This window comes from Notamacropus eugenii, chromosome 1 (genome assembly GCF_028372415.1).
Source record: "Notamacropus eugenii isolate mMacEug1 chromosome 1, mMacEug1.pri_v2, whole genome shotgun sequence".
NCBI lineage: Eukaryota > Metazoa > Chordata > Mammalia > Diprotodontia > Macropodidae > Notamacropus > Notamacropus eugenii.
The window spans coordinates 677,845,500-677,866,912 of record NC_092872.1 but is presented as its reverse complement, the minus strand read 5'-3'; the positions used below and the strand labels follow the sequence as shown (position 1 = coordinate 677,866,912).

The following is a 21,413-nucleotide window of genomic DNA, read 5'->3' as shown; positions in this document are numbered from 1 at the left end:
AGGAGGAAAAGGATGGTAAAAGGACTATATTAGTGTAGAAAGGAGGAGGGGGAGAGATAGAATTTGTTATTTTTCAGAATGGGAGTACTGAAAACAAGATATGCAAAAGTAGAGGAAGGGGTGTGGAGAAGTAGATTTAATGCTATCCTTATTCTTAATCTGAAATTGACAAAGGAGCTTATACAGGAAATACACAGGCAAAGGAAAGACACAGAGATGCACACAGGTGTATATAAATATGTGTTTATTTATACATATATGTATGTATATGTTTATACATTTATATGTGTATCTATATATACATATACATGTATATATATATGTGTGTATATATATATATATATATATATATATATATATACATATATGTATATATATGAAAACCAGAAAAGTTTGTTGTAGAAATACATCAAATTCCAGTAGGAAGCTATTGAGGAACAGGGAGGGGAATGAGTTAAAGATAATAGTGGAGAGGGTATAGTTTATTTATGCACTGGTCCTTACTTTGCCTGGGACTTCTAATATTAAACATTCTGCAACTTTCTAAGCACCATGTTGCTTCCAGTCTTCCTAGATCTTTCCCTGGATTGGAGGCTCAGATGGGGTGACTCTTGCCATTTCCAGACCCAGGGTCCATCAGGTTTTTTATATCTTTGGCCTTCCTCTGGTCAAGTTGGATGACTGTCAACTTCTTTGCTTTGGCTTTGCCTGAAGACTCTTTTCTTACTGCCTGTCCACTTCTGGCTGTCCCTGTGTGTGATTCTTTATTGAAAGATGTTTCTATTTTTTTTAAATTGATATTTGATATTTTGTGAATTTCAGATTTTTGTTGTAGGAAGTCCATATGAGCTGGGTGGTCTGTCTACATTCAGTAACTATCCTGGCCAGAAGTCCTTATATCTCAATTTTATTTTTGACTAATCAGCTTTTATATTTTTTTAGACATTTGTAGGGTTTTTAGGATAAATGGATATTTTACTTTGTCAAAGGTTTATTTTTTCCTGTATCTCTTGATATATTTATGCTTTTCTTTTTATATGATTTTTTATGTATGCTTTTGTTTTCATAAATTATGTTAATTGTTTTCTTAATATTGAGTCATCCTTTTATCATTGGTATAAATAACACTTAATTTTAATGAATGACTTAAAAAAAGTAATTGATGTGAACTCATTTCTAGGATTTATTTAAAATTCTTGAGTTCCTGTTTATTAAGTAAATTGCTCTGTCATTCTCTGTGTTTTATTCTACCCCAAATTAGGTATTAGAACTAACTTTCCAACATACAAGAAGTTTGATAACCTGCTTTCTTTCTCAGATTTTGAGAATTTTTTTATAATATGGGTGAACTATATAAATTTTGATAAAATGCTCTTGTAAATCCTTTTGGACTATGGATTATTCCTCCTCTCCCTACATAACTTATTTCCACCTAGTTCTATTTCTTTTACTGATAGTGAATTATGTAAATAATCTGGTGTTTTGTCAATTTTGACATTTTGTATTTTTGTATATAATCCTCCCTTTCTTTTGAATTCTCAGTTTTGTTGGCATTTAACTATTGTATGTGTCAGTTTCTGATGATTATGTTTATTCTGGGTTTGTTGTGATTTCACTTTGTTCCTTTTGCATTTTAGCATTTTGGTTTTCCTTCCTCGTTTTTTAAAAATCAGGTTGACTAAAAGTCATATAAAGTCATTCAGGGCTCAGTACACAGATGGAATCTGGAAGATCAATCAGAAGGTCTTTGAACATAAGCTGATTGTGTAAATCCTCTCTAAACACTGAGTAGCATCTTTTGCCTTTCTCCTGTAGTCTCAAACCCAAACACTAGGTTCTTCCAGTTCTCATATTCTATGTCTATTGATCTAAAGCTCGTTCCAGTGTTGCCAACATATAGCTCTTATCTTTGTGATTCCAGATCTCCCTACTTTTGCTTTCACTCATTTCTAGGTCATCCTTCATCCTGCTATATGTCTATTATGCATTCTTGTGGCCAGAATGACTACTTGTGGCAAGATGAGATGTTGACTATTTGGTTAGTTCAATTCAAAACTAATTGAATCAGGGCTGGTTCAATATTAGGAAAAGTATTAGCACTATTGATCATATCAATAACAAAGCTAACAGAAACCGCATGCTTTTCTCAATAAATACAGAAAAAGCTTTTGACAAAATACAACACCCATTCCTATTGAATACACTGGAGAACATAGGAATAAGTGGAACTTTCCTAAAACAATAAGCAGTATCTACCTGAAACCTTCACTAAGCATTATATGCAATGAGGATAAGCTAGATGCATTTCCAGTAAGATCAGGGGTGAAACAAGGATGTCCATTATCACCATTGTTATTCAGTATGGTACTAGAAATGTTAGTTGTAGCAATAAGAGAAGAAAAAGAAAGTGAAGGAATTAGAATAGGCAAAGATGAAACTAAATTATCACTCTTTGCAGATGATATGATGATATACTTAGAGAATCCCAGAGAATCAAGTAAAAAAAAAAACTACTTGAAATAATAAACAACTTTAACAAAGTTGCAGGTTACAAAATAAACCCAGATAAATCATCTGCATTTCTGTATATTATTAACAAAGCCCAACAGCAAGAGATAGAAAGAGAAATCCCATTTAAAGCTATGGTAGACACTATAAACTATCTGGGAGTCTACCTGCCAAAACAAACCCATGGACTATATGAACACAATTACAAAACACTTTTCGCACAAATAAGGCCAGATTTAAGTAAGTGGAAAAGCACCAGTTGCTTGTGGGTAGGCTGAGCCAATATAATATAATTACAATTCTACCTGAATTAATTTACTTATTCAGTGTCATATTAATCAAACTACCAGATAATTATTTTCTAGAGCTAGAAAGATAATACCAAAATTCATCTGGAAGAACAGAAGATCCAGAACATCAATGGTACTAATGAAAAGAAATGCTAGGGAAGGTAACCTAGCCCTATCAGATCTCAAGTTGTTTTCTAAAGCAAGTCATTAAAACCACTTGGTACTTGCTAAGAAACAGAGGGGTAGACCAGTGGAATAGTCTAGGTACTCAAGATGCAGTACTCAATGAATATAGCAATCTACTGTTTGATAAACCCAAGGACCCCAGTTTCTGGGATAAGAACTCACTGTTTGACAAAAATTGCTGGGAAAACTGGATAACAGTGTGGTGGAAACTGGGCATAGACCAGAGCCTGACACAGTACACAAGAATAAAGTCCAAATGGATACATGACCTAAGTATAAAGATTGATACTATAAACAAATTAGGGGAGCAAGGAATAGTGTATTTGTCATATTTATGGAGAATGGAGAAATTTTTGACCAAACAAGAGATAGAGAACATTATGAAGTGCAAAATGGATAATTTTTATTACATTCAGTTGAAAAATTTTTGCACCAACAAACCCAATGCAACCAAGATTAAGAGGGAAGCAGAAAGCTGGGAAAGAATTTTTGCAACTAGTGTCTGTGATAAAGGCCTCATTTTTACAATATGTAGAGAACTGAGTCAAACGTACAAGAAAACAAGTCATTCCCCAATTTCTAAATGGTCAAAGGATATGAACTGGCAGTTTTCAGAGGAAGAAATTAAAACTATCTATAGTCATATGAAAAAAATGCTCTAAATCACTAATGATTAGAGAGACACAAAATCAAAACAACTCTGAGGTACCACCTATCAGATTGGCTAACATGGCAAAACAGGAAGATGATAAATGTTGGAGAAGATGTGGGAGAGTTGGAACACCAGTTCATTGTTGGAGGAGCTGTGAGCTGATCAACCATTCTGGAAAGCAATTTGGAACTATGCCAGAGGGCTACAAAAATGCGCATATCTTTTGACCCAGCAATATCACTTCTAGGACTGTATCCCAAAGAGATCATAAAAATGTGAAAGGGTCCCACATGTACAAAAATATTTATAGCAGCTCTCATTGTGGTAGCCAAAAACTGGAAATCAAGGGGATGTCCATCAATTGGGGAATGACTGAAAAGTTGTGATATGTGAATGTAATGGAATACTATTGTGCTATAAAAAATGATGAACAGGAAGACTTTAGAGAGGCCTGGAAAGACTTATATGACCTGATGCTGAGTGAAAGGAGCAGATCCAGGAGAACTTTGTACACTGCAACAACCATAGTGAGTAGACCTAGTCCTTCAGGGCAGTGCAAACACCTAAAAAATTCCCAGTGGACTTTTGAGGCAAAACGCCTTCCAAATCCAGAGAAAGAACTATGGAATTGTATCACAGAAAGAAGTAGACCATTTTCTTTTGTATTATATTTTGTTTTGTTTTATGTTTTATGTCTCCCATTCATTTTAATTCTCCTATTCAACGTAGGTGAAAATGTATTTAATAGGAATATATGTGTAGAACCTATATATGATTGCATGCCATCTCAGGGAGTGAGTTTGGAGAGAGGGGAAAAGAGGAAAATGGAGGGGAAAAAATCTAAGATATATGGAAGTGATTGTAGAACACTGAAAACAAATAAAATAATTTGTAAAAAAAAAAAAAAAAGAAATGCAAACAAAAAAACTAACTGAATGATGTGATTCCACAAAATATTCAGTGATAAACTCAGTGCTTACTTGGTACGAGCTATCTCATACAATGCCACAGGAATCTGTCCTTGGCCCTGTTGTCTTCAATGTTTTTGGAATTGGTGAGGACGAAGGTATATAGCGTGATTATCAAATTCATAAGCAAATTAAATTTGCTTTGGATGCTAGGGAATACATTGGATGCTAGGGAAAGAATCCAGAAAAGTTCTAGATCCAGTTGGATAGGCCAAATCTATTTACTTGAAATTTAGTATGGGCAAATATGAAACTCTACACCTAGGTCTAAATTGATAACAAGGAGAGCAAAAAAAAAGTTTGGGTAGATAGAAGTTTTGTAGACAGACTGTTCATGCTCTGCAAGACCGTTAACAAATCACCAGTGCAACAAGACTGATAAGAAAAAAGTTAATGAGACCTCAGAATTCTTAATAGAATAAGAGTGTTCAGAGTGAGAAATATTAATTCCCATTCCACGCTGCCCTCTTCAGGCCCTATCTTGTGGATTGTGTTTAGTTTGGGGTATTGTGTTATATGAAGATCCTTGATAAAGTATAGAATGAACAGGTTAGGAATGATGCTTGAACATTTGTGTTCCATGATGGATAGAATGTTGGATCTGGAGTCAGGGAAGTATGAGATAAACCTAACCTCAGATACTGTCTCTGTGACTTTGATCAAGTCATTTAACCTTTGTTTGCCTCTGTTTCCTCATCTGTAAAATGGAGATCTTAATAGACTTCTATATCTCCCTGGGCTATTTTCAGAATAAAGTGAGATAATATTTTTAAAGTGCTGTGAAAACCTTAAACTATTATTATTGTCTATTATTATTATTATTATTATTATTATTATTATTATTATTATTATGCTATCTGAGGATTTGTTAAAGGCATTGGGGATGGGTCTGGAGAAGAGAAAACTTAAGTGGAACCTGATAACTTTCTTAATGTATTTGAAGTATTATCATGTAGAAGAGGGTTCAGACTTGTTTTACCTTTACCCCTCAGTTTTAGAAATCAGAACTTTGATTTAAAGTTCCACAGTCAGATGTTAAAAAAAAAAAAGCTCAGTGTTAAGCTGAACATTCTCACAGGTAGAGGTATGCAGAATTGAAATGGATAGCTGTGGGAGGCAGTGAGTTCCTTATAGGCTGTTAGATGGCTCAGTGGATGGAGTACTGGTCTGGAATCAAGGGTACCTGAGTTCAAATTCGAACTTAGACACTTTACTAACATTGTTACCCTAGGCAAATCATTTAATTTCTGTTTGTCTTAATCTACATAAGGAGGAAAAAGCAAACCACTTCACTGCCTTTGCCAAGAGAACCACATCGTCAGTGGGGTCAAGAAGAGACATAACTGAACAACAATGAGTTTCTCATAATTGGAAACGTTTAAGATTAGATAATAATTCATCAAGATTGCTTTAGCAGGAATTTTTGATTCAGATTAGAGTTGAATTAACTGCCTTCTAAAGACCTCTTCACTTCTCTGATTTTTTCTTTTAATTCTGTGAGAACAGCACTAGCCACCATATCAGCTTGTGCCATCATGCATTTTGGAAAACTTGTCATTGCATTCTGAGGTATTTTCACGTTGTTGCACTGACTCTGTGAGACAATGTGTCCTTGGTGACTAAAATGTTCTGCCATTGAGCAGCTGTTTCTTGGCTCATGAGGCATTTGTTGGCATCTACAAAGCCGTTCCTAGAGGAGGGCCATCCACCTTCCCAAGCGTTATCATTTTTAAAACCACATTGGTTCATCTCAACTGGGATAGTACAGAAAGAAGGGATATGAGCCCATATTTGCCATGATTTTCTTCTCTCATTAAAGGGCATCATTAATGAACCTTGTTAATTCAGTATCTTCCTGTTGTGCTAAAGGATAACACAATTACAGCAAAGGACTGTGTGTTTGAGAGATTAAAAAAATCAGGAAACACTGACATCAAATAAAACATTAATATTAAATTTTAATTGTATAGTAAGGTATTTTTATAAAAAAACTGAATGTCAATATAAACACGTAGACTTGCTTAGTAATTATTCAGATTAAATGAATTTTAATACGTAAAGTATCACAATACTTTTCATTTTCCTCTTCTAAGCCCCCATCCATATTCTTGTTCTATTCGTTCTCATTCACGTTTTCTCTTATTACCATGGCTGTTATGTGTTCCTTTCTTTTAGTTCTACTTTTTAAAAACAATTATATTATTTCATAGAGTTCCTTCATATTTTCTTTGTACTTTTTATTGTTCATTTTATTTATTTTATAGTACTTCATTATATCAGTGTGTCACAATTTATTTAACTATTCTATTGTTGAACATATTGGTTGTTTCTAGATTTTTTGTTTGTTTTTGTTTTGTTTTGGAGTCATATTTAATGCCATTATGTAAATTTTTGAACAGATTTTTTTTTTAACAACAAAGTTATAGTGTATTCCTAGCAGTAGAATCATTGAGGCAAAGGATATGATTATTTTGGCAACTTTTGCTAAGTATTGTAAGACTCTTTTGTGGTCTTCTACAAGCTACAAAGATTCTATGAGTTCTTAATTCTACCAGCAGTGGTTGTGATTATGTGTTATAGTCATAATAAAGTTAATTATATTATTTAATTTAAATATTTGTTTAAAACAATTTAAAATAAATTTTAGAAATTAAAATAATTGTGGTAGAATGATGCAGTCATAAGATATTAGTCTCACATTCAGGAGTTCTGAGTTCAAGTTCTGACTTCTTCCCTTATTAGCTGTGTGATTTTAGAGAAGTCATTTTAACTATCAGAGCTTTACTTTTTACATAAAATGGAAATAGTAATGTTAGCACTATGTAGTTCATATAGTTATTGTAGGTAAAGTGCTTTAGAAATTGAGTTTTTATTTTCCTTATTCATTTTTATTATATTTTTTTGAGTATTTGCCCAATAATGGATTTATTAGATCTAAGGGTATGTTTACTTTATGATTCTTGTGGTGTCCTTATCTCCAAAAAAGATTCTAGGAATTTTTGATGTCAGAAGTTATTGTTGAATGGGTTTGCACATATAGAAACTCAACAATATTGTGTTTTAACTTTTGGTTATTTTTGCTAATGTGATGTGTGGGAAGTAATATTTCAGAGTCATTTAAATTTACTTTTCTTTTTCTGTCAGAAAAAAATAGAGGGGAAATGGAAAATAATCAAAATGCTTAACAATGAATGGTTAAATGTACTGTGATTTAATTGTTTTTGTGTATATACACACATATGTGTGTGTGTGTGTGTGTGGCTGTAATTGGAGTGTGCATATACATACTGTGTTTGTTTATGTATGTGTATATGTATGCATATAGATACATACATATATATGTGTATACATATACATATAGACTTCATTCCTTCTTGGAGAAGGGAATGGCAAACCACCTCAGCATCTTTGGCAAGAAAACCCCAAATGAGGTCATGAAGAGTCAGACATGACTGAAAACAACCAGAGAACAATAATGCATATGTATACATACATACATACACACACACATACCTCTCTGTATGTGTATGTGCATATGAAAAATCTTAATATGCATCTTACACAGTTTAGCTCATAAGTTTTCATTCCACTTACCAATTTTGGTGGCATAAAATTAGGTAATATAGGCTTTAATAATTTCCCTTATTTTCTTTTTTTCTCGTGAATTCTCTATTTTCACTTTTTATATTGGCATTTTTGGTTTTTTCCTCTCCTTTAAAATTAATTGTCTATTGAATTAGTTCAGAAAACCCCTAAGTTTACCAGTTCAACAGGGTGGAATTTTGCGTGTGGGGTGGTGGTGGTGGGATTTTGGTTGCTTTCAACATGTTAGTCTTTGCTTTTCTTTTCAAGGTTTGCCATTGACTTTTAATTAATAGTAATTTTTATCGTACTGTGGTCAGTAAGTGTGTGTTTAATCTACATTTGTTGATGGGGTTTTTATGTCGTATGTATTGCTTTTGTATGTGCTTTGTACAATTAATAAATGTGTATATTCTTTTCAAATCTCAGTCACTAGTTGTTAGAGTACTTGTGTATAAATATATAAAATTCTCTTCAAGTATTTAATTTCTTTCTTGATTATCTTTTTGTTGAATCTGCCTACTTCTGAAAGGGGCACATTAAGGTTCTATACCTTTGTAATTTTTCTCCCTATTTCTCTCTGTAATTTAAATAACTTTTTATTAATGTACAGAGGTGCTGTGTATGCCATTTGAGACAGACAGAGAGAGAGAGAGAGAGAGAGAGAGAGAGAGAGAGAGAGAGAGAGAAGAAATTATTTCATTGTCTATGGTGCCTTTCAACTTAATGAATTTTTTATTTTCATGTATTTTAACTATATTTCTTTTTATAGTTCCTCTTTCAAAGCTTGTTAATGCTATCTATGTTTTTCTGAGTTCACCTGAAACATAATCAATTTTGCTCCAGCTTATCCTTTAAACTCCATGTCAGTCTCTGTTTTTAAGAATATTTCTAATCCCCTGCTTTCCTCTTCCATTTTACAAGAGAGTTTACCATATACATTCACAGTTATGATGATTAATTTTGGATTTGCCCCTATCATTTCCTCTTAGGTATTTTCTTCTCTTCCCTTAAAAAAAGAATTTAATAATAAAAGGAAGAATGTTATACATACTAGTAAAGTATAATTAAATGATCTGCTTCTATTCCACTGCTTCTTCTCTCTTGTCCTTCCTCCAAAATCTATCAATAGTTCTTATTTTCTTTCCTTTTATTCCCACCTTTACAGTCTACTACCCAATCTTGAAATTTATTTTACTTGTAATGATTCTTTTTCTCCTATTCCTGTTTCCCTATTGATCTTAAGGTATTATTAAACCAAACTCTTTCTGAGTGTGAATTTGTGTGCATACATATTTGTATGCAACTCTCATTTTTCTGATTAAAGTAATGGTAAGATTCATGTAATGTGGATATGGATGTAATGTAATATGTAATATAATACCTGCTGCTGCTTTTTTCCATGCATATGTGTGTGTGTGTGTGTTTGTGTGTATTTCTTGAGTATCCCAGTTGTCTTGATAGCAAGTGTTGTACCTTCTTTCTTATTTTTATTCTAGTGTGTCAGGCCTAGAGGCCTAAGGGCTACCCGAGTCTTACCTTACCTATCGCAGGTCTTCGGCTGGCCAAACTGGATAAACGTATGAGAGAAGAGACTTTCCAGAGTTGAACAAGGGTTAGGCTTTATTCAGGGTCTTGGTTACATGTGCAGGGGGAACTCTTCCTGAGGAGAGAGGAATCTCCCCAGGAGGCAAAGATCTTACAGTAAGAGAATGGAAGTGGAAGTGGAAGTGGAAGAGGGAGAGAGGGGAGAAAGAAGAGAGGAGAGAGGGAAGAGGGGCCTTCTGTCCTCTAGGGGCCCCTCAGCGCTAAGAGTGCCTTCAGGCTTTCCTGACCCTACTTAAGCTCTCCCGCCGCATAGTTTGCACCTGAATACCGTGCCTGTTAGACAACAATAGTGTGCTCAGACCCTGGGCCAATCTCGAGGGTGGGGATGCTCTCTCCCAGCACGTTTCCCACGGGAAGAGGCAGAAATGCACGAGATAGCCCGGTCTCACACCTCAATTCCCTGCTGCTCCCTGGGGGGCCTCATGAGAACTCTAAGGTTTAGAAGTCCTCACCTTTACCTGCCCGAGACTGTCCACATGGAACTGAGCTTACAGCCCCAACACTAGTGTATTACTTTTTTCCCTTCTTTTCCATTTCATTTTTAAGACTAGCACAACAACAAAAAAATTGTTCTCCCTTTGCCGCTTCTGTCTTATTTAAACACCTCTTCATCATACTGACTACTTTATATTGGTTACAATTTTATAGGACCTGGTAATCATCCATTTTGATATTTTTCACTATTATAATTCCTGGTCTTCCTTGTAAATAGGTTTATTGAAAGATTAAATTGGAGCTGTTGCAACTACATGCCATGTCTTATTTTTGTACTTTTATATTCATTTGGTATTGATTTTCATCTTTGTTTAAAGAAGTTGATGCTCTAACTGTACATATATGTAGCTAATTTAGAGATTACTCCAATGTTTATTACAAGCATTTTTTTCTTATTAAGGTGTAGTCATTTTCATTTTTGTAATTTGTTTGGAACTCATCATATTTAGCATCTTCTGAGTTTTTTTTAAAATCTCCTATTCATACTATAAAACCATAATTTTTCTATGAAGTCTATAAAGCTTTATTTATCCTGTTTTTTTCTTTAAACTTGAATGATATTTTCCAACTTTTCCTACATTCTTCCCTTATGCCAACTTTTCAATCAGTCAGACATTCAAAAAAGATTTTAAGACCCCCATATATGGTAGGCATTGTTATGTACTAGGGACACAAAGACATAAATGAAACAGTCTTGTCCTCAAGGAGCTTGAATTATATTCAGGGACCACATGTCCACATTTAAGTATATATAAAATGCAAATTTAGTGTATGTAAAACAAGTGCAACTTAAATTAATGGTAATTTGGTATGGGGATATATTAGCAGCTAGGGAGATTAGAAAAGGATTGATTATTTCAGAGATAGGCCCCCAAATTGACTATAGTGTAGAAAAGATGCAACTCACCTTCCTAGCCTCCAGTTGTTTGATCAGACCATTATCATTCATGGGGTCAAGACCTCACTTCGGAGACCAGTGGAAGTGATAAGTGTCTGTGAGTTAAGTAGATGGTTTTATAAAAGAGGGACAGAGATTGATCACAAGAGCTATTTTGTTGATAGAAGTGACAGGACTCAGCACTTGAATATGTATGGGTGAGGGAGAATGAGGAGTTGAAGATGACTTTGAGGTTGCACATCTACTTGGATGAAAGGACATTGGTACCTAACAGAGAAGTTCAGAAGAAAGTTAGGTTTTGAAGGAATGATAATGAAAATTGTTTTCATTGTCTGAGTTTGTTGTATCTGTGGGATAGGCAGGTTGTTCAGTACTTATTTTGGATGTGGCATTAGAACTCAGGACAAACTCCAAGGCTTGATATGTAGATCCTACATTTTTCTGTGAAGAGATGAAAATTTAACCCATAGCATACTGATGAAGTCACTGTGAAAGTGTGTGTGTGTATACACACACACACACACACACACACACACACACACACACATATATTTTCTGTGGAAGTAAATATACAGAGAACAAGGCCTAGGGCAGATCTTTGAGGAATACTTATGGTTGGGGGGCAAGATATTGATAGTGATCCAGTAAAGGTCTCTGAGAAGAAACAAACAAATATATGAACCAAGAAAGAGAGCTGTTGTGAAAATCCATTACTTAGAGAAGAGAGCATCATGGTGGAAACAGTGGTCAGCAGTCACACAGCAGTAGCAGACAGAAGGATCTACAAAGATAGCCTGTAAGGAAGGTCATTATATTTGACAATTGAGAGATAGCAGGTAACTTTAAAGAGAACAATTTATTTCAGTTAAATGCTAATGGAAGTCAGATCACAAAGGGTTGAGAGAAAATCAAGAAGAGAAAAAGTGGAGGCAATTAACGTAGACAGCTTTTTTCTTGGGAGTTTGACTGTGAAAGAAAAGAGTGCTGTCGTAAGAGAGCTTCAGAGAATGGTGGGCTCAAGTAAGTGGACTTTTTTTTTAAGGATAAGATGTACCTGGCTATGTTTATAGGTAGTAGGAAGTCAATCAATAAATCAGAAGATATTTAAGCTTTAGAGAAAGAGAGGAGATGATTGTGGAGGCAATCTACTAGAGGAGATGGGGTGAGATGGGATCAATGGAAAAAGTAGAGCAGTTGCTCTTGACTAGGAGAAGGCAACTGAATAGGGGATGATGTCAAGGGATTTTAAGTTTTAGAGAAGTGAAAAAGAGTTCAATGTGTTTTACTAAAGTATCTGACTATAAAAATATGTACTAAATTTGAAAGGTTTGTAAAAAATTTCTTCCTGAAATTTCTCTATCCTATATATATCTCCCATATAACACATATTGACCGAATAGTATTTATTTCATGGTTGTCTTTTTTTTTTTACACTTATAATAAGCACTGCAAGGAGAAGAGATGAGGTGTTCCATGAAGTGTTTCTTTGTTCCTTTGAACTCATGATGAAACCAACTCTGCTGACTTGTCTGTCTCTCCATAGAGAACTTCTGCAAATCTTCCATTTCATTGCACATTCTTTACCTTTTATGATTTAATTTGTAGGCAGAATGTCAGTATTAGTGTGATTCAGTTCCTCTAATGGCATGTCAACATGTTGATTTTGGGGAGCAAATATTGTAACTTTAGAATATTAATATTTATCATTCTTAATATACTCCCTTCTACAGTTATTAGAAAAGGACAAGGAAATTGCAGAAGATCGATGGTTAATTTACACTTTTCTTTATTTCATAGATTATCATGGTCTAATAATTCATTATTTGATGATGAACCTCTTTGTATTTAGTCAGTCTGGGTCTTGCACAGCCCAATGGGTCTATTGCCAAGACCTCGCTAGAAATTTTATCAGCATGGTAGAGAGCCTGCCACATTTCATACTCTGCTAGCTTAGCACTGAAGGACCCAGGGTTTGAAGTAGGGCATTTGTGAATGTTGAAAATTGTAAATATTTCATAAATAGAGACACCTGAAGAGATTTTTGTAATGGAAAGTGAATTAAGTGCAGAAGAATTAGAACTAGAATTGTCCACGCAGAAGCAGTGACCATATAAAAAGAAAACAATTGACACACAAATACTGAGATGGAGAAAGAGAGAATGGTAAAAGGTGACTTTGGGAAAGTCACTGATTCCCTGGCCCTCCTTATTGTCATATATGAAACAAAGAGGTTGAATTTAATTATCTCTAAAGACCTTTCCAGCTCTAAACTTATCATCTTCAGACACAGATAGTCAAAGGGAGTAAGAAAAAAGCTGCTACAGATATAGAAGTATAATATATGTTAAATATGTTATATATATAATATATGTTATATATCATACATATATTATATATATTGATATATATTAATATATAATATATGTTAAATTGTTTCAAATTGTTGTTTAAAGTAAAGTACTTGATAAAGTATTTTAAAAATTGAAAACCAAGGAAGGCCAGGGGAGAGAATGCTAATAAATCATGAAAATATGCTGATTAATGGCATTTGATTTGAAATTATATTATTTTTATGTTCAACTTGCCTTTGTAGTTTGAAATCCCTTTTGATATTTTGTAAATACTCGTAATCATCAAGCCTTTCAAATTGTGATGGCTTTTAGTAAAAAACTTACCAAAAACACCATTAGAATAATAAATCTTCATTAAAATGAGGCCAAAGTACAAGCCAATTAAGTGGCTTCACAATTAAAAGAAGGCAGGCATTATATATTTCCTATTCTTGTCTCCTGTTTTTAATGGATGAGGGTGACAGCTTTTAGGTAGACGAAGCATATTTTGCCTCTGGGGTTATACAGTTAACATTAATGGTGGATATAAGAATTTGGAGAGAAAGGACAGATTCCAGGGTCATCCTGGGCTTTCTGTTGTTGGGCTTTGGCCTCTTGCTTCATATTATTTTGTTTCATGCTCTGTGTGTTCTGGATACACCTTTGGGCCATAATGACAGGTAATAGTCAGAAACATTATTGTTTTCTCTGTAGGACTTTATTTTCCCCCCAAACTTTTGTTAAAGCCACTTCTAAATGAGCACTGCAGGAATCAGCTTCTAAGAAATTTATTCTTTTCCACTAATCAACAAATTTTTTAAGTGCTTTGCTTTGTGCCAAGTGATGTGCTAAACCTATTGGGAATATAGAGAAAGAAAAAGAATTCTGCCCTCAAGAAGCTTATATTGTAATGGGGAAGATAGCATGTAAATAAATTTAAAAAAAGATGCATACAAGGTATATGCAAAATGACCTTAGAGAGTAAGGCTCTGGAATCTGCGATCTGTGGGGAGGTGGGCGGCAGGGATTAGGAAAGCCTCTTGCTTAAGGTGGTATTTGAGTTGCATCTTGAAGGAAGTCTTGAGGCAGAGGGGGAAAGAAAAAACATTCTTCTCATGGAAGAGGAAACAACTCAGCAGGCCAATCTAACCAAAACTGAGAGTGAATAAAAGGGAACAATACAAAATAAAATAGGAAAAGTGAAAAATCATATTGCATAGACAAGCACAGAAAAAAAAACCCACCACTACCACAATCAGTATAAGCGATATTATTTTACTCATTCTTCTCTTATTTTTCAAGTGTTTTTACATGTTCCTGCTCTTCTAGGAATGTGAACTCCTAATTACAAATAGATTACTTCTGCATAGCTGCTAGCACAGTCAGGAGGTTCAGGCAATTTAACTGTGTGAGCAAAAAGGTAGTAACTTCTGTCCAAATTCCTAACGAGAGCTTTGTCTCTCCTACTCTGATCCTGCCTCTAGGCATCTTCTTAAATCTGTGAGAGCTGGCATTAACTCTACTGACCCTTCTATGGTGATTGCATGGACCGAAAGTAGACCCAGAGAGTTAGGCACTCTCTTTTTTTGTGCCCTATCTGTGCAATTCCAGAGAAATCACATTATTTGAGTAGCTTTTCCACCAAGACAATATTTGTATTATCCAATGTCTCTAGGAATGTTTTGTGCATCAATTTCCCGTCCTATCAGCTGCCTGAGAATGTAGGTACTCAGACTGCACCAAAGAGGTAGGTGGCAATGACCGTATTTTGAGATTCTGTAGAGAGATGCATCCATGAGTACCTTCTTAGGTGGGCCCAGTTATGAATTTAAATCTGAGAGTATCTTATTCACAAGTAGTTTTGGGTTTAGTGTACATAGGAATAGCTTGTAGAAATGTGTATAATAATAGGTCTAGTGCTGACCTCACAGTATTTTTGTGAGAATCAAATCAAATCAAATCCTTCTGTGTAAAGTATTTTGCAAAGCTTAAATCATTATTTAAATGTTATTTATTATTATTATTCTACCCCATGTAATTTCTCAGTAATATCACATATATTACATGTAGATCTGACTGTGATCTTGTTTTATGGGCCTACTTACCCATTCTCATCCCTTTTAATCACCCTGTAGGGCTCCGGGTTCACATGTGCTATCTTTTTCTTATTCCCCAGTGCCATACACTTGCTATACTGATGCAGAGACATTTGTACCATTCACATGTAGCATCATTTTAGACTTCTCTCATTCTTCTAAAAATGCTGTAAATGTTCCATGGGGAGAACACTGGAATCCAACTTACATACAATCTTATTGGCTAGCTAAGGTTCTACCTAGTGGTTAAATCTATCTCATCTGTGGGTCTATACCTTGGAACCTATTTTTGCATCTGAATTCAGAAATACTCATATACTACTTCCATAGATGCATAGCTTCAGTCTGATCACATCACTCTCTTTTGTTATACATTCCTTCCTCACTATCATTCTCAAAACCACCCCTCCCTGATCTCTGTTCCCTCACTGATTCTTGACTCAGTTACATACACTCAAGGGCTGCTTTCATAGCTCTTCCTATTTCACTAGTTACCATAGTCAGGATAACATCCTTAAGGCAGCTGTCCCTCTTACATTCAGGGACACAATCTACCCCTTCATGTCTTGTCCCCCAGTTTTCATGTCATTTGGCATATCAGGCAATACTCAAATCACTTGGTCCCCAATTATCTGAACTAGAGATTGAGCCCCAGAAGCATTAATTCCCCCAATAATAGTCCCCTGACAATCATTGTATATTGAGTGTATATAAACATTCCACTGGAACTGTCCACTTTAACATTATTTTGTCTGATGTAGAACTACACAGAGTCAATTAGTAATGTTACTTTGGATAAGCTTATCTTTATAAGCTTATACCAGTTTCTTATTTACTTTCCCTTTTAATGGTACCATATTTGAAGAATTTGAAGAAGACTTTGAAGAATATTCAAAATTGTTTCCATTTTAAGTCTTTAGGAAGGTACTATTTTTAAGAAAGCAGATTAAGCCTTAGGAGACAGTTTCAACACAACCCATATAACCGCATGGCCGTGAGATTTGCATTTTGAATAAGTAATTCTTTTATTCTCTTTAAACATCTGAAAGTCTAAATCTTTGATGCCTGGAAAGGACATTGTATTTCAACAGATATATAAGAAGTTTCCATAAAAACAAATAGTGTAATGAAGGAAAGAATGAGAAGACTATTCATTAATTGCATAGGAAACATCTAAATATCTATTTCACTTTTCTTTTCTAGCACATATTACCTAAATTCCAGAATGCTTTACTCTTTTAATGTAGATTTTAACCTTATCTTTTAAAACAAATGCCTTTAGAGGACAAAATACCTTCTCCTTATTTGAAAGTATGCCATGTGAGGTCTTTAAACAAAGTAACTTATCTGTTAGGATGTAGAAAAAGTTCTTCAAATAAGGGATGAACCATATGACCTCTGAGGTCCTCTTCATCCCTGAGATTCTGTAAGTCTTGCTTTAGTTGTGAACTGAACTCGGTGGCACTCAGGTAGCTTTTGATTCAGAGGTTCTATCTCCCATCATATCTATAGGACTGCTCCTTCCCCATTTTTTGTCATTGACCCCATTGGAGTATATGTTTGGAAGTGGAAACACAGAGTTAAAAACAGAAATGGAAACTTTCTAAGTTGCCGAGGAGGTGCTAAACTGAATGAATAGATGAAGTTTTCTCACTTTTAAGTTCTCTAAACATTGAAATCACAGATTCAATACCTATCACCGTCTATTGTAAATGCCTTTTTTGGTTATTCCTTTGTGTGGTCCAGTGGTTAAGAATTCACTCCCTTTCTATAGATAATAGTGATTACAATATAACTAATTCAGTGACAAATACTCAGGTCTATGTCTTCTCCTCACACCCATTTTCGCCCCATACCCAACATCAATAGTGTCCACTCTCTTATTTTTCAGGTTTCTACACGTGTTGGTCTGTAATGCTGCTGTCTTTGCCCTACCCTGGAGCCTCACAAAAGACCACCTTGAGACCACCTTTCAGGTGAATCATCTGGGACATTTTTATCTTGTCCAGCTCCTTCAGGACCTGCTGTGTCGCTCGGCCCCAGCTCGCGTTGTTGTTGTCTCTTCGGAATCTCATCGGTAGGTTTTGTTTAGTCCATGTTCAGTTTCACCTCTATTTGAATTGACAGACGTTGTGTATTTTTCCTTCCACACAGCGGGGTTGATTTTCTTTAGCTATGGAAAGCATGTGCAGATGCCCAAATGCTCTTCAACTTCCTTGCTTCTACAAGAGCCTTAAATTTTTGTTCTGAGGATTCTCCTTTGATATTGATTGAAGCCCTGCATGACTTATTAAATACAAGTGTTTCCAGCATAGTAGAGCCTGTCATGTCTTCTGCTACTCTGGAATCACCTCTGGGACCCAGGTTCACTTTTGCACAATAATGACGCATTGTTTTTAGTGGACCTTAATTTAGGGACCTTTAACACATATTTCAATTTTTCCCTCTTTTTGTCTTGACCAAAGTTTGTAGGAATTCAATTTTTTTGTTTGTTTGTTTGTTGACTTTTTTGTTTGTTTGTTTTTTTTACTACATTTCAGGTTCCTCATTGATTTTGCTTAGAGATTGAATAATAATTGATTAAATCTGAATGGCATGACCTTTATTGATTTGTCATTCAACAACTTCAACATCCTACCAAGAAGAATGTGCAGTTATTCTAGCAGGAAAAACAATGCAATTAAATACTGCTAGATGAAATCCAATTGTTTTATAATGAGAAATTAGGGGATTCAATGCAGACATTAGCTGTGTAATTGTAGAAAGGGAAGTACTGTAGTTAGAACATATTAGAAATCTGGCCATGCCTCTTTTGGTTAAAATTTCAATTAAAACATCAGATGGCACTTCTTTCCTATTACCATTAACAGAATATGCAGTGAACTAAAAAAGGCGCTTGAAAATTTCATCGTAATTTCAACATGTTTGTTTCTTGGATTGCATAACAGGTGAAGTTCAATTTAATAAATACTTGGGAGAGTTCTGTTTCACATTTTCCCAGTGGCTAAAAGATTTTACCTTGAGTAGAACAACTGGGGAAAAAATTGTTCCAGTTCTCTCTCTCCAACCCCCGCCTCCTTCTTTCTTAAGTCCTGAAATGTTTTAGTGACCCAGAATGAAGCTTATTTTTTTAATCATGTTTCCATAAAATGTAACCCTTGGGACTTGGAAGAGAGAGACCAGCCAAGGGTTAGACTGAAACCTTTATCACTTCCAAACACAGGGGCTTAGGGTATAAATGACATATTGCAGCTAGATTTACTTTTGCCATTTAAAATTTATGATGGCTGAAATGAAAGAAGTGGGAGAAAATGCTGGTAATAATCCTCCCTCATGTTAAAAGACATGAAACATCTAATAATTAGGTGGTAACAAAATCTGTACATCCTTATCTTTGTGAATCACACCAGGTTTGTTAAAGAAAGTAGAATAGCCTTGCTCCAAAATGAGGGAGGCTACTGTGGGGCAGGCCAGATAGCTCTGGAAATAAATCTGCCAACTCCAATCACTTGCCAGATGTGTAGGGCACAATGGGATATGTTTAAATGAGCTGTTATTTAATGGGAGATTATGTTGAATTGTCAGCTGCTTGCTTCCCTTTGTAAATTTGTATCTCAAATGGTATGTCACACGACATCTTTGTTCTTTTAACTCTAACGTATCTCCTTCTTTCCTACCTTAGAGATCCAAATCTTAATTTCTTACAGCTGAGGAACTTGGAGAATTATCCTTGGTTTACAAATTAGCTCAGCTAGTATTTGTGGAAGGAATATGTGGTCAGAAACACCTCCATAAAAGGACTGATATCAATTAACCATTTTGATTTCTGTTTTCCCCTGTTGCTATATACCAGCGTGCTTAACATTGCCCTGATCCATGGACTTTGGTAATGATGCCATTATTAGTGTATAATCTCAGGAGTTTACATCTTCTGTAGTGCTTTGGGGTTTTACCTGTAAGGTGGGAAGTGTCATTATTTTTACCCTCATTTTAAGGATGGAGAATCTGAAACTCAGAATGATATGGTCACTTGCCAGTGGTCCTATAATGTTTATAGCTGAAATAGCCAAGCTAAAACTTCAATTTAAGATTTTTAGGCCAGGGCATTTTCTAAGGCATTATTATTAAACTCCATCATGATGTCACAGAATCGGTTGCAACTGTGTTTAGCTGATTGTCCATTTATAGCATTTGTGGCATTATTCCTAGGACACCATCTTTACTAGTTTCATTTTGACTGATGTTTTGACAGTGACTCAGTTAAGGTCATTAGGCTCAATATTTATGCACTTTGAAAAAAAGTTAGTCTGTTAAATTCTCTCTCTCTCTCTCTCTCTCTCTCTCTTCCCTTCTCCCTCCTCCCACCTCTCCAGATATCAAGAACAAGTATACACACAGAGTCTGATTCTGTGAAAGTACTTATTCAATGACTAGAGAACTCAGAGCCTTAAACTATGTTGTAAAATGGAAGTGCTGATATCTAATTACCTATATAAACCTTGGCTGTATCTCTTCCTTGGAGTCAAGACCCCCTGTTAGGGGAAAAATAAAGTCCTATGTTTGCAGAAAATATTATACTCGACTGCCCCTAGGCAAAATATTTATTAGTCTTCCCAAGTTGTTCACTATATTTTAGTGACTTCTCAGGCATCAGTGCAAGTGGATTGAGTTCCTGAATATCTTAAGGACTTTATATTAAAATGAGAGGCTTACTTCCTTGTGAAAAATTTTTAGATAACAAAATAGAATGGAAAATAACACTGGCTGAAAATTTGTGTGACAGCTAGCTGTAGCCATGCTAAGAAAGACACACAGACACACAGACACACACAGACACACAGAATTTAGAGACAAATTTAGCACTGTCACTTGAATAGACTTGCTTTTGTCCACCTAGAATCCAACCCAATTATTTATTCTGATGCATTAGAAGGCTATGATGACAAAAGGAATGTTGCACATAGGACAATGAAATAGAAATAAAATAATGTCTTGTCTAAAATTAGATTTAACCATTTACTCAAGATCAGAGAACTTTGTGTGACCATCTAGGTTGGAGGCTAGAATTATTGTGGTTCTATAGATATTTTTTAATTTTTAGCTTGGTAAAGAGATATAGATAACATATAGTCCTTGCCTCGTTGCTCTATCAGCTTTGGAACTGCAAGGTTTGTGGAAGCCTGATTTTTGTTGCAGACATAGAAAAACTGCTTCTCCCTTTGTTCCTCTTACTCCAGGAAGCTGAAAGGGTGGGAGCATTCTACATGAGGAATATGATACAGAAAGTCCTGGAGTGCAACATCCTCCAGAGAAATGAGGACATGACAGATCTGGGCACCTCCTTCAATGGAGGTCTTGGAAAGGACCATCCAGTCAGAGAGGGAGGGTATTTCTGAGGGCTAAATTCTAGGGTGGAAATGATTTTCCAGGCTGAAGAGGTTATAATAATATAAGAACAAATATTAGAGGCCATGAAGCCCACCTCTTGTTCGAAGTTTAGAATGTTTTCCACTATACCACATCATACCTTATTTAGTGGTTGTCATTTATATGGATGTTTGAAGATAGAGGGTCATAGTATATGGATCTGGAAAGAGATCATCTAGTCCAGGGACATCTTTTTCTAGTTGAGAAAATGGTTAAGAGTATAAGTGACTTGCCCAAAGTTATAGTGATAAGAGATGAGTAGGTCATAAATAAGAAAACTGCTCGTAAGATAAGAGGAATGCACTTGAGCATACTGAGAGCTAGAGAGGCATTTGTTAGCTTGTATTTTTACCACCTTCAGCATAGGATCATT

At 35.1% G+C, this 21,413-nt stretch overlaps 1 protein-coding gene across 1 annotated transcript in view; it reads left to right on the top strand.

Annotated features, from left to right (window-relative positions):
- The window catches only part of WWOX (WW domain containing oxidoreductase), a 1,243,673-nt gene that overhangs the window by 438,828 nt on the left and 783,432 nt on the right, over window positions 1–21,413 (top strand). Inside the window, exon 7 of the mRNA XM_072636411.1 lies at window positions 17,505–17,690. Coding sequence (XP_072492512.1) covers window positions 17,505–17,690 — 186 coding nt within the window. The remainder of the gene's footprint in view (window positions 1–17,504; window positions 17,691–21,413) is intronic.